The 19,165-nt window shown below is 40.6% G+C and overlaps 1 protein-coding gene across 1 annotated transcript in view; it reads left to right on the forward strand.

Annotated features, from left to right (window-relative positions):
• The window catches only part of RASGEF1B (RasGEF domain family, member 1B), a 548,743-nt gene that overhangs the window by 78,669 nt on the left and 450,909 nt on the right, over nt 1-19,165 (forward strand). The window contains exon 2 of the mRNA XM_005857414.2: nt 15,397-15,444. Within this exon, the coding sequence (XP_005857476.1) occupies nt 15,397-15,444 (48 nt within the window). The remainder of the gene's footprint in view (nt 1-15,396; nt 15,445-19,165) is intronic.

Genomic DNA, 19,165 nt, shown 5'->3' on the forward strand with positions numbered 1-19,165 from the left:
TAAAAGCTATCTCCAAATAGCATGATTGACAAGGAAGGAGAAGAAACAGCAGAGAGTAGAGAAAGAAGCCAAGGGAAGAGATTCAGGAAAATGGGAGTGTTAGCAATGTCTGGAGCTGCAGAATGCTGCCATTCAGATAAGACTGCAATTTGGCATTTAGGAAGATTGCTATGAGTGGGATGTAGAGTAGGGAGGCAGTGTGGGTTCTGAGGATAGAGCGTAGCAGGTAATCTCCTCCCCATTTCATCTAGAGCTGACTCTGCACAAAGGAGTCCGATTTAAGTCAGTTTGAATAGTCTGATAGCGGCTCTTGGAAAAGGTTTGTGGGGGAAGGAGAGAGAATTCAGCTCTTGGCTTAAATGAAGGTTCTGGATTATTTATGGATTTAATTTATCCCTGTGATCCATGTCCCCAGTTGACATAGGCTATCAAGAGTTAGTTGCATTCTTCTTTTTGAAAAAGTAGGAAGAATATTTAATCATAACTGAGTTGCACTTAATAGAGATTTTAATAAAACTGGGCTGAGCTCGGACCGGGAGGTTGAATAAGCGAGTGGAGAGTGAATGTTCCTCTGGGTGCACTCTGTGCACTGGCATCATTCGTGGGACTGAAATATAGTATTTAATCCAAAGAACCCACAGGGTTTTCATAAGTGCAGTTTAATTTAAAGTCTATGCAAATACATGTAGTACATAAATACAATTTTCTGGGAATTTTAAGCCTCCCTGTGACTTAGATAAAACTTTAAAAGAAAATCTTTGATAAATTTGATAACAGCCTCATTTAAATGAGCTTACCTTCCATGAAAATCAACATGAAGACTGAAATGCTCCCCCTCTCACACCTCAGCCTTTCTTTGAGGGTAAGAGAGAAGGCCTGGAGCATTATCACCATCTGGAGCTTAGAGAGCTTCTTTGCTTTGCAGCGAGGAAACTGAGCACAGACATCACTGTCCAAGGTGCCTGTTTCATGCCACAGCTAGGAGAGAAACTGAGTTTAGGGTATTTGCTATGGGGCAAAACCCACATTACTACTAATGCTAGTAATAGAAAAACAACATGAGTAAAATCCCACCAACTCTTCTAATTCCTCTCTAGACCTCACAGTCCTACTAGAGTTTTCTTTCTATAAATGAATGTGAATGCCATTGCTTCCATGTAAAAGTCTTCACTGGCTTCCCAGTATCTATGGTGTGAAGTCCAGACTCTTGAATAATAACCAGAGCTCTGCCTATTTCTTTGTTCCTATGTATTCAGCCCTTACTCCTCAAGCTTCACTTTTCAGACAGACTTGCCCACATGCAGTCCTGGACTTGTGTACTCACACCTTTTCACTCTTTCTTGCTGGCGCTGCCCCCTTACCCCTCTTAAAGCCCCCCCTTACTTCTCCCAAGGCTTTAATAACGCCAGTTTATCTTCCAAACTCAGCCTAAGCATAACCACCTCCCAGAAGTCTTCCCACACCTCCATTTTGGCTCTTATTCTAGGACATTGCATATTCTGGGATAATATCTGCCGCATTGATTGGCAGTCATTTGTTTACATGTTTGACTATTCGACTAGGAGACCCTTGAGTTCAGAGAAACTTACTCAAGTTTACATCCTGAGTGCACAGGCCTGGCATGTGTAGATGCTCAGTAAATGCTTATGGAATTGAATTGAACAACAACAACAACAACAACAACAAATCCAGATAGTTACGAGCCCCTAATAGAGAATTTAGGTGAGATTATCCATGAGTCCTTATGAGTTTGAAACTGCCCTCTTTGTCTATCTCTTCCTTTTGTTCTCCATAACCTAATGGAGAAATTGTTGGACGTGCTGTTCCCCAGGGTCATTATATGCATTTATTCCTCCCATTGTGCCCTTATTCGTGTCATCCCAGCTTGGCAAGCACACCTTCCTTGCTTATGTAGAAGTTATTGACCACCTATATATCTGACATTGTGGTGGGCTCCTATCTTTACCTGTCTAACTAGGATTCCACCATTCTAGGCCCCCTCATACTTGCATCTTCTTCTAACCAACAGTCAGAGCTGTGTAATTGTCCAAGTTCATTAAAAGTAAATATCTCCCAGAGAGGATCATGTAAAGATTTCCCCAAATTGCAGTGATTTATAGATAATATAATAGCAATTAAAATCTGTTTTCCCCCAAAATAAGTATTCAATGAATGAATAAATAATGTTCCTTGAAAAGGCCCTCACTCCAATTAAAAGCCAACTGCAGTAACATTTCAGGGTTTCAACCCTACTTCTTTCCTGCCAGCAGGTGCCATGTCATTTACTGAAAGAAAACAACACAGGACAAACACTTTCTTAATAAATGCAGTTTGTTAAAGTCCTGTTAAAACATATGGGTCAAGGAGAAGTCAAAACAATCGGAGGATCATTGGAGAAAAAACCTTTAGGTCTGGCACCTGGGAGACCTCTGGGACAGAGGCAGTGGAAGAAACTTCATGTTCTGAAGGGAAAGAGCCCCCGTCCCCCTTATTCCTTCTCACCTGCTTACCCCCACCAGAAACAACCACAATTCCTAGCAGTTCAATAGTCACATTCTGTCCAAATACTAAAAGCAGTGACAATTCAACTCAGCACAGAAGCTTGTGTGCAAATTTACTGAGACATCATATAAAAAGTTAGGTCAGAGATGATTCTGTGGTTATATTTTTGTGTGTTTGTTTTGAGGGTATCTGAAAGTGTATTTTGAGATGCTATCCCTCTCAGATCTCAAAGCACAAAAAGCTATAATAGCTAAAATATTTTAGTACGCCTCCACAGATTGAAAAATCTATCATTCCTCTGTTGTTTTCCTTATGTGTGTATGTTTCATATTATACTGCACATGTAAAAAGTAAAAAAGATGCCTGTAACCAATATCCTCTTGCTCTCGGTCTTCATGGGGGCGAGTAGTGGAAAAGTCTTAACTGTGCTGTCCCTTCCTAGGGACAGCAGGGAAAGAAACTAGATTACCCTCAAAGGAGAGTCATTTGGAAGTATTTCCAAAAACCATGGCCCTTTCACATAAAAACAATCAATTATATGATTCCAGAGGTAACATAAAACATGGCAAAGGGCAGTTTTTGCCCCCTATAAATATTGTTGAGATGACTAGTTAGCAATTTGGTGAGAAATTCAATCCAAGCCATCTAGTAAAATAAATATACCAAATGGAAAATGAAAAATTTGAACTACAGTCCAGCATGAAGTAAATAACCTTAAAATGTATCAAACTTTAGTGGAGGTATACTTTGCATGCTTGAGGTTTAGACAGGGTTTAATGATGACTTCATGGCACATGGAGATTTGTAGTAATGGTACTGACTGTCCAGCACTGTGTCTCCAACAGCATCTGGCACGTAGTGGGTTCAGTAACTACTTGTAGATGTGGGGATGCATGGACGGCTGGATGAATGTGTAGACCCTCCAGTCTGGTAGGCAAGGAGAGGTGTCCGTGTGCATGTGCATGTGCATGTGCATGTCCTGGCTCTCTTTGAACCTGGGTAAAGGAGATGAAAAGACCTTTTGGGACCATCAGCCACCACTTCTGACACCACAGGGCTGTACTATTCTTCATATTTTCTGGGAAGAAGGTACAGAGGAGGAGGAGATTTCAGAACTGAAAGATAAAATACAAAAGTTCTTTTAAGGATGTAGGATGAGGAGTACACGTGTTTGTCGGGTGTGTGTGTGTGTGTATGTGTGTGTGAATTTCTTGATGTTCTTTGAGTAATTTTAATCCTCTTCCTTTGTTTGTGGTGGTAAAGAAAATAGTTGCCTCTCTTGCTGATGGGGAAAAATGGATTTACTTGAAATATAGTATTAGAGGAGGGCTCTATGGATACCCTAAACTGCCAGAAAGATGAACAAGTGGATCCTAGAGCAAATTAAGCCTGAAACATCCCTACTATGTTCCTTCAGAGAGCTATAGAGAACTCTAACACATTACCCTTACCTCAAAGTTTATCATGCAAAAATATCTGGCCTTTCTTAGTGTTTTCCTTGTGGCATTGTGTTTTCAGAGAATGCTCAGTATTAGACTTCTGCACATTAATAGCCTCAGAGACATACAGATCCAGAATACATTATCGTCATTTGTCTTGGCCTTGTTCGTGTGCTGAGTTCATCATTGTTTTATTTTCAGCACAGCTCCTTCTTCCCCTCTTACTGTAGTGTTATTAATAGTAATAGGCGCTTCCCGGCTTCAGTCAGCGGCATGCCTGAGAGGAATGTTCAAAAGAGATAGGAGGGATTCATCTCCCAAGTAATTTGTATGCCAGGGAGCACCACTCCTTAGAAACCGGGTTCTTTGCAGCTGATGCGGTTCATAACGGCTGGCACGGAGAGGTGAATGAACCCGGCAACTAGGGCAGACAGGGAGAACCTGGAGCTTAGGACTAAAGCTCTCCTCCCCCCACCCCAGGGCTAGACAGGTGCTAAGGGTGGGCCAGGTAGAGGCACCAGCTGGCAGTAGGAAGAAAGAACAAGCAGGTAGGCAGACCCCAGCACCTAAGTGCTCACGGGGCTGTCCCAGAAGAGGATCTGAACATAGAGAGCAAGGTATATAGGAGATGATTAAGTGTCATGGTTAAGAAGAGCAGCTTTTGGAAATAACCCATGTTCATCGACAGGTGAATGTGTAAGCAAAATGTGGTATATACATACAATGGAATATTATTCAACCTTTAAAAGGAATGAAATCTTGTGTATGCTACAACATTAATGAACCTTGAGGAAGTTATGATAAGCAAAATGTACAAAAAAACAAAATACTGTGTGATTCTACTTATCTGAGTTTCCTAGATTAGTCAAATTCATAAAGACAGAAAGAATGATGGTTGCCAGGGACTGTGGGAAGTGGGAGTGGGCATTGTTTAATGCATATACGTAGAGTTTAAGTTTTGCAAGATGAGAAAGTTCTGGAGATTGGTAACGCAGCACTGTGAATGCACTTAACAGCACCAAACTGTACACTTAAAAATGGGTACTCTGGTCTTGGCCAGGTAGTTAGGCTAGTTGGAGCATTATCCTGTACACCAGTGGTTCTCAACCTTCCTAATGCCGTGACCCTTTAATACAGTTCCTCATGTTGTGGTGACCCCCAATTTCATTGTTACAAATTGAACATAATTAAAGCATAGTGATTAATCACAAAAACAATATGTAATTATATATGTGTTTTCTGATGGTCTTAGGCGACCCCTGTGAAAGGGTCATTCGACCCCCAAAGGGGTCGAGACCCACAGGTTGAGAACCGCTGCCATACACCAAAAGGTTGTGGGTTTGATTTCAAGTCAGGGCACATACCTAGGCTGCAGGTTCGATCCTGGTCAGGGAAGCAACCAATCAATGTTTCTCTCACATAGATGTTTCTCTCTCTTTCTCCCCTTCCACTCTCTCTAAAATCAATTAAAAAAAAACACCACACCCATATCTTCGGGTGAGTATTAAAAAAAATTAGGTACTATGTTAAATTTTATGTTATGTGTATTTTGCTGCAATTGAAAAATTTAAAAATCAGAGATATTATAAAAGAAAAAGAGAAAGACAGCTTTGAAGACAGGCTATCTGAGTTCAGATTCTGGCAGACACTGATTTGGGGCAAACCAGGTAAGTTCTCTGGACTTTGGTTCCTTTCTATTATGGGAGTGACAATAATGGTACCTCTACTATAGGATTGTAGTGAGGATTAAATGAGATACTATATGTAAAGCCCCTGGCACTTAGAAGAGCACAATAGTGTTAGGTTTCACCACTGTCATCAGGAGAATATGCAGCATTTAAAGTGTACAAGCAGGTAATTTGCTTTAGGATGCCAGTGAGTACTTTAAGGCCAGATACCGTTCATACTGTGGGACAAGACCTCAGTCCTTTGTGAGGTCTGTAAAGAGCAAGGTGTGGCCTCCCAGAAGATGTCCAGCAGGAATTGATGTTGACCCACTGCTGCTCCCAGATTAGAACATCCAGACATCTCCCCTACAGGTAGGACCCAAGGTGGGTAGGGAATAAAACTGGAGAAGGGGGATCTAGAGGGGCCTGACAGCAGCTCAGTAGCCCAGTCACGTGTGCAGATATTCCTCTCCAGATACTGCTGGAGAGTCCGGTACTTACCCTTTCCATCAGTCGGGAGCTGGTGGCCTGCCTTATGAAAGAATTACAATTCAGAGCACCATAGGCCTTTTGAATTAAAATGCCTTCCTGATTTCTTCCAAACACGATCAGATTGCAAAACAAGCACAGGTCAGGGGAGTATCCTCTTTCACTACTGTGCAGTCTTGACTGCACTGCTATTACCCGACAGATCATGAGGTGGCAGACACTCCTGTTTCTGGAACCTTTCCACTTCAGCCATTTCTTCTTGTGTTGTCCTGGAAAGCAAGCCCAGACAAGCACATGACGTGGGAGGCTTTCTTAATGTCACATCAGCTCAGAGGTGTCCCTTGTTCCAGCCTCTGAACATGGGGTGACACTTCAGGGTACAGCCTGCTAAGAGAGCGGGCAAGCACTCCCAGGAGTTATCGGGTTGCTAATCATTCAATTACCCTGAAGCTCTAATTAAGGGAACTCATATTGGAGCCCATACTTAAGAGGTCTCCTTGTCAGCTTCATCCTGGGGTTTAAATAGAATTTTTGATGCTGGTAGAGCAAACGGAAATATTTCCTCATTCTGCTGAAAGGAGCAGAGGAATTGTAGACTGCCCTTTCTGATGAGGGCAGGCTCACTGGTGGGAAAAATGGGTGGTATTTGCTGGGAGAGGTCACTCACATTCTCTTTTGGTTTCTATTAAAGTCCTGCATGCAATGCATTCGATCACAACTTCGGGCTCAGGTGGCAGAGTGCTCATTTTCATAAATAGGCCTGGAAAACATAATCACACTCACCCCTTGCTATTTTCAGATTTGGAGTAACTTTTCAGAAAGCACTCTTAATTAATGCTGACTTATAATAGTTAAGGCCAGAGTTCCAAGGCAGCTTGGTATAATTTGATTATAGAAGAAAGTCATGAATTTTTAAAATAAAGTTTGCTCCTGCCTCTTTTTTTTTGTATGTATGTGTATGTGGGGATGGAGGGGTAGCTTGTTAGGTGGGCTATTTTTATGCAGACGTCTTGAAGCCTGCAATAACGTACCATGCAGGCATTTCCCAAGTTAGACACACCGGATTTGTGAACGCTTCTTGCATTTGTGGTGCCAGTGACATAAGAACCCTCCCCTACCTGCCTCACTGCAAAGCCACTCTGCTCTCCTCCCCCTCTTGCCATTTGCTGCCTCCAGAGAACAGTGGTGGGGGTCCTTGGCTACAGAGCCCAGCCCAAGTCTGACTTTGGGGAATTTCTGATCAGCCACCTCTTTTCCATAACTTCCTTTCTTTCCCTTGAAGCTATTATTCATGCAACACAGTTGCTGTGTATTCTCTGATTTTCATTACTCTGAACTCTGCTCATTTTTCCATGGGCAAATTTTCTCATATACGTCTTATAGGGCTTAAGTCACTGGGCTTTGAATCAGGACTGTTTAAGTCTTGGTTCTCTCACTTATCTACCAGCAGTATGACGTTGGGCAAATTATTTTGCTTTCTATATCTCAGTCTTCCCATCTATAAACCTGAGATAATACAATTATATTGACCTCATAGCCAGGTTGTGAGGATCATGTGAAACTTTGTTGGGTGGTATGGTGGGAACCTATTGTAAGTGCTTAAAAATGTGAGTTGTTGATGTTGTTTATTATTTTTATTTTAGTTTATTATTTTAAAAATATTTTTATTGATTTTTTATTTTAGAGAGAGGGAAGGGAGAAGGAGAGAGAGAAAAACATTGGTGTGAAACTGGAACATGGATCTGCTGCCCCCTGCACACCCCTTATTAGGGATTGAGTCTGTAACCCGGGCATGTGCCCTGACCGGGAATTGAACCAGCAACCTTTTGGTGCATGGGATGATGCTCAACCAACTTAGCCATACTGGCCAGAGCTTAGTTTCTTCTTTATTTTTATCTCGTACCCTGCCTTTCCTTTCTTTCTTTTTTTTTAAAAAAAATATTTTATTGATTTTAGATAGGAAGGGAGAGGGAGAGAGAAATAGAAACATCAATGATGAGAATCATTGATTGGCTGCCTCCTGCATGCTCCCTTTTGGGGATTGAGCCCGCAACCCAGGCATGTGCCGTTGGCCGGAATCGTACCTGGGACCCTTCAGTCCGCAGGCCAACACTTTATCCATTGAGCCAAACCAGCTAGGGCTTTCCTTTCTTTTTCTAATTTGTACAGATATGTTTGAGAAAAACAGTTTTTTTTCCCTTTTGATTATCTCCCCACCATTTCTGTGTTTTTCAAGCTGGGACATAGGCAACAGTCAGTCCAGTAAGAGCTGGCCTGGGTGCAGTGTGCCCTGCCACAGAGAGCTGCTTAACAACTTACTTTGTTCTCCTGCTATTCTTCATTACTTAGTGGTCCTAAGTGACCTATTTATAGCTGCTAAAGAGCAGAGTAATACAGGGGATGCACTTGAATTAAGAAAAGCAAAACCATCTGCTTGGGAGGGGAGGGGTAGGACATCAGACATATTAGCAGTAAATGCCATGTCTTGAAAATTTTAACAAGACCTCTTCAGAATTCCAGAATTCCTACCTTAGTCTCCATCCTCTTCAAATTCAAACTGCTTTTTGATTCACACTATTGTTCAAGACACATGGAAAAAAGCAAAAATTTTTTCTTAGTTGATTTTATTATTTTTCTGCTTTGTATAATTGTTAGTATTGTGAAAGTATCTCGTTTTCTTGAAATTGCATAGCATTTCAGTCATATCAGAGCTTAAAATTATTTCTGTGGGGAAAAAAAGCTCTAAGTCCTTAACACCTAATTAATGAAATACGTTTTTAGAAGGCCACAGTTTGTAAGTGGGAGACCAAATGTATAGCATGATATGTAAGATGCAGGTGACCTTTGACTAGGCCCAACCTCCGTTCTGTCTAGATAAGACATTTATCAGGAGAGATCTAATAACTCATTGAATGTCAAATGCAAATGGCATTTCTCTAGAATTGGATTGACTATTGCATTAGTCGAGCTTCTCCAGAGAAATAGAACCATAACATATATATGAGGAGATTTATTATAAGATTGGCCCAAAAGGTTATGGAAGCCGAGAAGTCCTGCTATCTGCTGTCTGCAAGCTTGAGAGCTAGGAACAGTTGGTGATATAATTCAGCCTGAGTCTGAAGGCCTGAGAACAGGGGGACTGCTGGCATTAGTTTGGAGTCCAAAGATCTGAGAACCAGGAGCTCCAATGTTGAGGGCAGGAAATGATGGACATCCCAACTCCAGAAGCAAGAGAAATCATTTTCCCTTCTTTCCCCTTTTGGTTCCATTGGGAGCCCCTAAGAAAGGATTGGATAATGCCCATCCACAATGTGGAGGTTGAATCTCTTTACTCAGTCTACTGATTCAAATGCTAATCTCCTCTGGAAACACCCTCACAGACACATCCAAAAATAATGTTTTACCAGATATCTGGGCATCCCCTTAGCCCAGTCAAATTAAGACATAAAATTAATAACTGTTTTAATCTCCTTTATAAGTGTAACTGTTGTCCTTTAGGTCATATTTGCTATCATGACTTTGAGAGAAGTACAAAGGCTACATCCATGGATATTTATGGCACTTAAAGTTGTATTGAAGTCCAACTGAATTTCTAAAAATGTAAATACAAAATTTGTGTGGTTACGTGTTTTAATTAGGGAGGTTAAATAACTAACAGATCTGCTTTTGGACTACCTTTCGTAATTTGCCAACATTCAGCCCATTTCCCTGGCTCACCCACTGGTTCAATCAAATAAAGAATTTTAACACCAGTCATTTAAAAGGAAAAGGGAAATGAGGTTCATTATGTGGATTCTTCAATAAGAAAGAGAGAGAGAGAGAATTAGTATCTGTTTTTGTATTTTCCTACTTCTCAGCCCACGTTACCATTGTCTCTGTCAGGCAAGTGGTCCTCAAATTGTAATTTATCTACATATATAGCATGTCCCAAAAATGTGTACACACACTTTGAATAATTATAAAGGCAGTATTTATTAAAATATATATTATTTTAAAAATTGAGCTATCAGCTGCTAAAGTGTATATACATTTTTTTGGGACACCAAAAAATATATTTGAATTCCCTGGAAAAAAACAGGTATTAACATGCACATTCCTGGCAGCCCCTCTAGACCTCCCGACTTAGAATTTCTGGGGTTGGAGGTTTGGTAAATTGCATGGCTAACAGCCCCCTAAATGATCTTCATGAACTCTAAAGTTTGAGAACCACTGATCCAGACAATCTTCCTTGGGACATATGTGATTGACAATGAGTATGGTGGTAATTGCCCCTTTTATTCAGGAGTTGGTTTTACTGAACCTTCATTTTTTAGATCCTTGACTTCTTTGAGGTAGATTCATTGGGCTCTATATATTAGTTTGCTAGGGCCACAAAAATAAAATGCCACAAACTGGTGGCTTAAACAACCTAAATTGATTTTCTCACAGTTCTGCCGGCTGGAAGTCCAAGAGCAGTGTCACAGGGTTGGTTTCTGGTGAGGTCTCTGTCCTTGGCTTGCAGATGGCTGTCCTCTCTATCTTCACATGGCTTTTCCCTCATGTATGTGTGCTGTTTGTGTCTTAATCTCCTTTTCTTATAAAGACACTAGTCATATTGGGTTAGGGCCCATCAATACAACTTCATTTTTAACTATTTACCTCTTTAAAGGCCCTATCTTTCTATCTCCAAATACCGTCACCTTCTAAGGCTCTGGTAGTTAAGACTTTAACACATGAATTTTGTGTGTGTGTGTGTGTGTGTGTGTGTGTGTGTGTGTGTAAACAATTCAGCCCATAACAGTCTAAATGGATCTCAAAACACTATGAATAAGTGAAAGATGAACATTTCAGATTTCTTACAAAGTTCCTTTACCCATCCCAGCTTCTGTCCAACAGAAAGAAGCCTCCTCCTGATCGGTGTCTCGGTCTCTCTCCTCTAAGGCAGTGGGAATGAAGCAGGGACAATGATAACTTGCTTTTTCATTGACTCTGTTCCTCCTAAGCTCCATATCTATGAATATAGGAGAGTCTAATGACTATTGGCTCAACTGCTTTAAATGATTATGAGCAGTGGTTCTTGAAAGGAATGTGAGAAGCCAAAACTCCTTTCATAATAAATATTAAGATGTTCTTTGCATTTATGTATGTATGTATGTATGTATGTATGTATTTTTACTGGATGACATCTGAACTGATTGTGCAAGAGCAATGGTGGTGAAAACTGTTGGTGTTTCAGCATGAATTGAGGGAGTAGCACCAAGGTGTACTAGTAGACCTTATAATTTTACCACTGTGCATTTGCATTGCAGAAAAAAAAATGCCAGTTTCGCTTAAAAGTGCCCTTGATGAAATAGTAAAAATTATTGTTTACTAAATCTTAACCCCGGAACACACAACTTTTTAGGATTCTATTTGCCAAAATGGGAAGTATGCACAAAGCACTTCTGTACATAAACATTCAGTAGCTATTTGGAAGAAAAGCACTTCTGTGATTGAATTATCAACCAAACTAGCCTCTTTTTTTCATGAAACACCATTTTAACTTCAAAGAACAAGTGATAGATGAAATACGATTATTCACACTTATGTAGCTGGCAGATATGTTTGCAAAAATGAATGAAGTGAGTCTATTGCTTCAAGGAAAGCAACTGACAGTATTTGTTGCTAATAATAGAATTCAAGCTTTCAAGTAAAATTAGAATTTTGGAAAACTTGTATCTGTTACTATGAGCTTGATAGCTTACCAGCTGTTGAAGGATTTTTTTGGTGAGGTTGGTGATTAATAGATGTGCCTTTAAAATATGATATAGCTATGGCTGGGTAGCTCAGTTGGTTAGAGCATCATTCCAATACACCAAGGTTGGGGGTTCAATCCCCAGATAGGACTCATAAAAGAATCAAGAAATAAATGCATAATTAAGTGGAAAAACAAATCAATGTTTCTCCCTTCCTCTCTTTCTCTAAAATCAATAAATAAAAGTTAAAAAATATTATGTAATTAAATGTGTCAATATTTGGAAAACCACCATAATCCACTAATATCCAATTGGCCAGTGCAGAATATTATAAAATCATGCATGAGTAAAAGATCCATTCAAAGTGAAAGGTAGACCAACAAGTTTTTATCTAATAGAGTATAAGAAGTTCATTTAGGAAACTACCAATTGTAAGGTTTTGGTATATTATCAGAGAAAAATATTCAAAATTATCCAAAAGGATTATTACAAATACTCTACTTTTCCAACTACATATCTGAATGAGGCTGAATTTTCCTCATTTACTTTAACCCAAAGCATATCATAGCAAAATAGGTTAAATGCAAAAGCAGATATGAGGATCCAGCTATCTTCTATTTAAGCTAAACATTGGAGTTACAAATACAGAGTGTCCCCCCCAAATGTATACACACTTTGTATAATTATTAATTCCACTGGGTTGAATCTAAAAATAAAAAAATATCAATTGAGCTATCAAAAAGTATGTGTATACATATTTTGGAACTCCTTATATTTGAAAAATATGGCATCTTCTCTAATATTTTTGTGTTTAGGAATAAACATAAAATATATAGAAATATGTTATTTAACATGTAATGTTTCATTATTACTTTTAAAAAATGAATACATACATATTTAAAAATTTTTCTCAGTTCTAAAGATATGCAAAGTCACTAATCATCAGAGAAATGCAAATTAAAATGACAATGAAGTATCACCTCACACCTGTCAGAATGGCTATTATCAATAAACAACAAACAAGTGTTGGTGAGGATATGGAGAAAAGGGAACCTTTGTGCACTGTTAGTGGGAATGCAGACTGTTACAGCCACTGTGGAAAACATTATGGAGTTATCTGAAAAAAATTATAAATTGAACTGCCTTATGATCCAGCGATTCCATTTCTCAGAATTTATCCAAAGAAACCCGAAACACTAATTCAAAAGAATATATGTACTCCTATATTCATTGCAGCATTATTTATAACTAGAGGTCTGGTGCATGGGGCGGGGGAGTCCCCTCAGCCCAGCCTGCACCCTCTCCAATTCGGGACCCCTCGGGGGATGTCTGACTGCGGGTTTAGGCCCGATCTCAGGGATCGGGCCTAAACTGGCAGTTGGATATCCCTCTCACAATCCAGGACTGCTGACTCCTAACTGCTCACCTGCCTGCTGGCCTGATCTCCCCTAACTGACCCCCCAGCTGGCCTGATCGCCCCCAACTGCCCCTCCCCTGCCAGCCTGGTCACCCCCAACTGCCCTCCCCTGATGGCCTGATCACCCACAACTGCCCTCCCCTGCCAGCCTGATTGCCTCAACCCAAATGCCCCCCCTACCAGCCTGGTTGCCCCAACTGCCCTCTGCACCGGCCTGGTCACCCCATGCAGCCTACTGTTCAGTCGTTTGGTTGTCCCTCACTAACCCCCCTGCTGGCCTGGTCTCCCCACACTGCCTGCTGTTCAGTCATTTGGTCGTCCCTCACTAACCCCCCTGCCGGCCTGGTCGCCCCACGCAGCCTGCTGTTTGGTCGTTACTGTTACTATTATGGTATCTTGGACAATTTGCATATTTCTCTATTATTAGTATAGATAGTAAAGCTATGTAAGTAGCCCGAATGACCAACAGTAGATGAGTGGATAAGAAAACTATTCATACAATGGAATATTACTCGGCAATAAAACAGAACAAAATTTTACTATTTGCAACAGCATGGATGGACCTAGATGGTTTTATGCTAAGTGAAATAAGTCAGTCGTAGAAAGACAAGTGCCATGTGATTTTACTTATATGTGGAATCTAAAGAACGATATACATGAACAAACAAAACAGGAATAGACTCTTAGAAACAGAGAACAGACTGATGGTTGCCAGAGGGGAAGGGTTTTGGGGACTGGGTGAAAAAGGTGAAGGGGTTGAGAAGCATAGATTGGTAGTTACAAAATAGTCATGAGGGTGTAAAGCACTGCATAGGAAATATAGTCAGTAGTACTGTAATAACTATGTTTGGTGCCAGTTGGGTACTGGAAATATCAGGGGAAATACTTTGTAAAGTATATCATTGTCTAGCCAGTATGCTGTACACTTGAAACTAATATAATATTGAATGTAAACTATAATAGAAAAAATATTTAACATTTTTTTGAAAAATGAAAAAAAATCTGTTCTAATTCTTAATAGTGAGTATCAATGGATATAACCCACATAAACAAAAGCTCTTTGGGGGCCAATAATTTCTAAGAGTACAAGAGGATCGTGGGACTGAACAATTTGAGGGTTCCTGACTTAGGGAGACATTTTTCTAGCTACAAATAGTAGTTGGATGAGTTAACTTTGATTCATGCTAAGCACTTAAAGTGAGTTATATTCACTATCTGAATGCCAAACTTGGTAAGCTTGACTTTTCCTTATTTCTTGTTGGGAGAAAAGTTATAATGGTACTAGAGGCCTGGTGCATGAAATTCGTGAATGGGTAGGGTCCCTAGGCCTGGCTGGCGAACAGGGCTGATCTGTGGGGCAACTGACGGGATGATTGGAGGGGGCAGCTCCTGCATTGAGTGTCTTCCCCCTGGTGGTCAATGCACATCATAGCAACTGGTTGTTCCACCAGTCATTCCAGCGTTTTGTCGATTTGCATGTTAGGCCTTTATTATATAGGATTCTATACCAAATTCTTCTCATGCATAGATTAATACTAGTTTTATATTTCCTAATTCCATATAAGATTAGATAATCATGAATAAAACTGGGAAATAAAAAAACCCTCTATAAGAACTAATGTTTTTGAGAGATTTGTTTTAATCTAATGAAAATATATTTAAATGAGCAAGATTAAAATCCTCCCTATAGAAAGACACTTGGGAATCTTGTCAAACATGCTCTTTCATTCTGTTCCTATTTTCTCATTTTCTAACTTATAGAGCATTTGTTTCTTTCCTTTCTTCTTTCTTCCTTACCTCTTCTTTTATTTATTACCTCCTTTTCCCCCTTTGCCTTATTATAGCTGGAAGTATTTCCTTATATTTGCAGTTTTTGGTTTCTGCCAGTGTCCTCTAAGAAGATGCTGAGTCGGTAAATATGAGCACGGCATTGACAAAGTGTAGGTGCATCTTTGCACTCTCAGCTCCTGGACTTAAACAGTCTCTCATTCAGTATGTAAAATTCAGCACTAGAGTCCTTGCTGAGATTCTATTCTTAGATTTCTAGAGGCTGAGAAGGAAGATTAGGGGAAGGGATTTCTAACTTTAAACTAATATCTTCCAGAAGAAATGGCATCGAAATAAGTTATACTGTGTTCTTCATAAATTTCTTTCTCTTTTTCCTCTAGTCCAAGAGTCACTCTCAAGTTGGCCTGAAATCAAGCACGAAGCAAAAGGTATGATTTCCCCTCCTTCATTGTTCCTTTAAAAAGTAATTATTTTGATGGGTGCCTTTATTTTTTTCCGGAAGAGAGTGACTTCTTTTGGAAGGCAAGGATACACCCAGAATCAAGGTATTTGGGAGTCTTCATTTACTTTGCTTCCATAATAGTAAATCTGAAATTGGAGAGCGATCCTTAAAATGAAATGGAATGAGAGATATTCTGCAAACTCAGTGACTAAGAATTGCCCATGACTTACAAGTGGTTCTGAAAGCAAGGTCATGAAGATGCTCTTCCAGTTTCAGCTCTTTATTTTCTAAGCCCTCCACAGTGAAGGCATTCATTCCTATCTCAGGTCACATTTTTTACTGAACTGTATGCTCTCAGCATCATCTCTGGAGAATGACCCTCACCTGTGGCCTGGGGTGAATTGGCTGAAACATGAGCTTTGTGAGTCAGAAAGAGTTGATTTCAGTTTCTGGTTCTGTCACTTTACTAGCTATGTATTAAGAGAATGATCACACCTACTAGTATAGTTCTTTTTCCTTAGTATAATTTATTTTAGAAATAAAATGAGATAATAACACATCTTAGTGCCTAGCACAAAATAGGTACATAATAATTTTTAAAGTCTATAATATCTCATTGATACTTTAGGTATACAAAACAATAGAAATTTGAAATTCCAAAATCTTAATCTTCAGACTAGAGGCCCAGTGCACAGATTCGTGCACCAGTGGGGTTCCTTGGCCTGGTCTGTGCCCTCTCACAATCCAAGACCCCTTGGGGGATGGCAGAGAGCCAGTTTCAGCCCGATCCATACAGCCAGGCCAAGGGACCCCACTGGTGCCCAAATCCATGCACTGGGCCAGTTTCGGCCCCATCTCTGCAGGCCAGGTTGAGCGACCCCACTGGTGCATGAATCCATGCACTGGGCCAGTTTCAGCCCAATCCCTGCAGGCCAGGCCGAGTGACCCCACTGGTGCATGAATCCATGCACTGGGCCTCTAGTATGCATATAAGATCTTTGGTTAATCTCTTCCCGCCCTCCCCTTTCCCCCCTCCCCTCTGAGATTCATTAGTCTTCCATGTTTCCATGCCTGTGGGTTGAGCGTCTGACCCCTGGTGGTCATTGTGGGTCATAGCTACTGGCCGGTCAGCAAGTTGGCCAGTCGCTTAGGCTTTTATACACACACACACACACACACACACACACACACACACACATTTGTTGACTTATTTATTAACTTAACTAGAGGCCCAATGCACGAAATTCGTGCAAGAGGTTTGGCCCTCACAGTCCCTTGAAGCCTCGGCTGGCCCTCACAGCCTCGGTCGGTCCTCGCAGCCCCGGTTTAGTCCAGAAGGTCATCCGGACGGTCGTCCAGAAGGTCATTGAGATGGTTGTTTTGTTGTTTGGTCTAATTAGCAGATTAGCTCTTTATTATATAGGATTTTCTCCATTATTCCTAGTATATGGTTTCTAACCAATGCATAAGTATTCCATTTCGACAGGGGTACTTATCTCCTTATTCATTTCATTTGGATCACTGAAATTGTAAAATATTTTAAATATATGTATTTACATTGGATACCCTGTGATTTCTAGCCACTGTTCCTGTTCCTGCCCTTATAACTACCTAGAATTAGTATGTCACATTCTCTCTCATGGCAGCCTTTCCTAGGTTGGAAGAGAAATAGCTTCTACCATGAAAATTCTTCTATTTTGCCCATTATTAATATCATAGTTCTTTTAATTATTCCTCATATGATATATTTCTTAGACTCTCATGAAAAAGATCACTTGTCTTTGGATCTTTTTCCATTTGCCACTATCATTCTCAAACATCCACGAAACATTTTCATTTTCATCTCTAAAGAAGTGCACACTGGGGAATTCTCACATGGCCAGTGAGGCAGATATAATTGGACAGAGGGGCCTTTAAGTACTATGCCTGTGTAGGAAGCTGAACTTGCTTCTGTGAAATTATTCCTTTAGAGGCAATTCTCAGAAGGATCTATCTCCCTTACTTGGACTAGTAAACTGAATAGTGATGATCTAAGAAATAGGGAGAAAGATCAGCCCTTCCCAGTCATATACACTGCAACTGTCTCTCAATTCATGTTAAGTAAATTTTAAGCTATAAAGTTTAAAATTTTATACTGGTATGAAATGATCAACATTCACAGAGGTTAAGTACTACATAGTAACCACACATTAAAAATTACAATAATATGTATTAATTTAGCAAAATGCCTTGACAGGGTCAAGTATTTTTAATGTTCTTTCCATAGTCCATATTAGAGTGTTAACTTATTATTTCTTCCAATTTTATTGAGAAATAATTGGCATACATCACTGTGTAAGTTTAAAGGCGTACTGCATAATAGTTTGATTTACATTTATTATGAAACTAGGGGCCCAGTGCACAAAATTCGTGCACTGGGGAGGGGGGTCCCTCAGCCCACCCTGTCCCCTCTCACAGTCTGGGAGCCCTCAGGGGATGTCCTCCTGATGGCTTAGGCCTGCTCCCTGTCAGTAGGCCTCCCACTGCAGGAGACAACCTGGTTGATCAGGGAAGGCACCACCCCCATCACTCTGCTGCTGCTGCCACTGCTGGCCGCCGCAGCCGCCAAGGTGTTTTCATCAACTTGGACTCCAGTCCCTTCACCACGAAAAAATGACAACTTTCTTTAGGCATTTTCAAGGATTTATCTCTTTCATAGGATATGACATTTCTTTCTTCCTTTCTTTCTTTTTTTTTTTTATCCTCACCTGAGGAGATTTTCCCATTGATTTTTAGAGAGCATAGAAGAGAGAGGGAAAGACAGAGACAAACATCAATATGAGAGGGACACTGCAATTGGCTGCCTCCTGCATGATCCCTGACCTCGGCCCTGGCCAGGGTGGAGCCTGCAACCTAGGTACATGCCCTTGATCAGAATCGAACCTGGACCCTGCAGTCTGCAGGCTGAGGCTCTATCCACTGAGCCAAACCGGCTAGGGCAGGATATGACATTTCTTAGCTCCTCCAGCAGCAGACCTTCATTTTTTCCTCCAGGAGTGAGGTGAGAAAACCCTAGATCACCTTTTTGCATTCTTATTAGGCAAGTTACCAAGAACTCTGCGAGTAGCGTATGGGGAGCTTAGCCAATGAGTGGTCAGAAAAGGTGTATCCTCTGCAGCTCACGCCCAGAGGCGGGACTGCTGGTGAGGGTCTGCCCTCAGCTGCAAGCAGGCCCTCTCCCTCTCCCTCCCTGTCTTCCTCTCCCTCTCCTTCTCCCTCTCCCTCCGGTTTACTCTCTCTAAAAAGCAGTGAAAAAATATTCTCTGGTGAGTATTAAAAATCAAAACAAAACAGAACACAGAATAACAGGCCTCCTCCTTGAAGATGCTGAATATGTAGGCCTGAAAGAGAGAATTCTTGGCTCTGTGAAGATCCCTACATGAATTTTATTAACAATATCTGGAAAATTAGCCTAAGCCACACCAATGCTTCAAGTTTGTGCTTTTCTGTGTTTCAGGGAAGAATCAAATGATATTTTGTTTTATTGTGTCAAAACAAAATTTTGCATGTGTTAAATACATAATTCTTATTCAAATACATAAGAGCAGATGCAAAAGTTCTGTTCAACTCAGTGAAGGGACTGGCAGGATGATAATGCTGTTCAAAGGAGATTGCCAAAGATGAAAGCCTGAAGTAAAACTGCTAAATTAGATACAATCTGGCTAATG

Source organism: Myotis brandtii, unplaced genomic scaffold (assembly GCF_000412655.1).
Source record: "Myotis brandtii unplaced genomic scaffold, ASM41265v1 scaffold111, whole genome shotgun sequence".
Taxonomy (NCBI): Eukaryota; Metazoa; Chordata; class Mammalia; order Chiroptera; family Vespertilionidae; genus Myotis; species Myotis brandtii.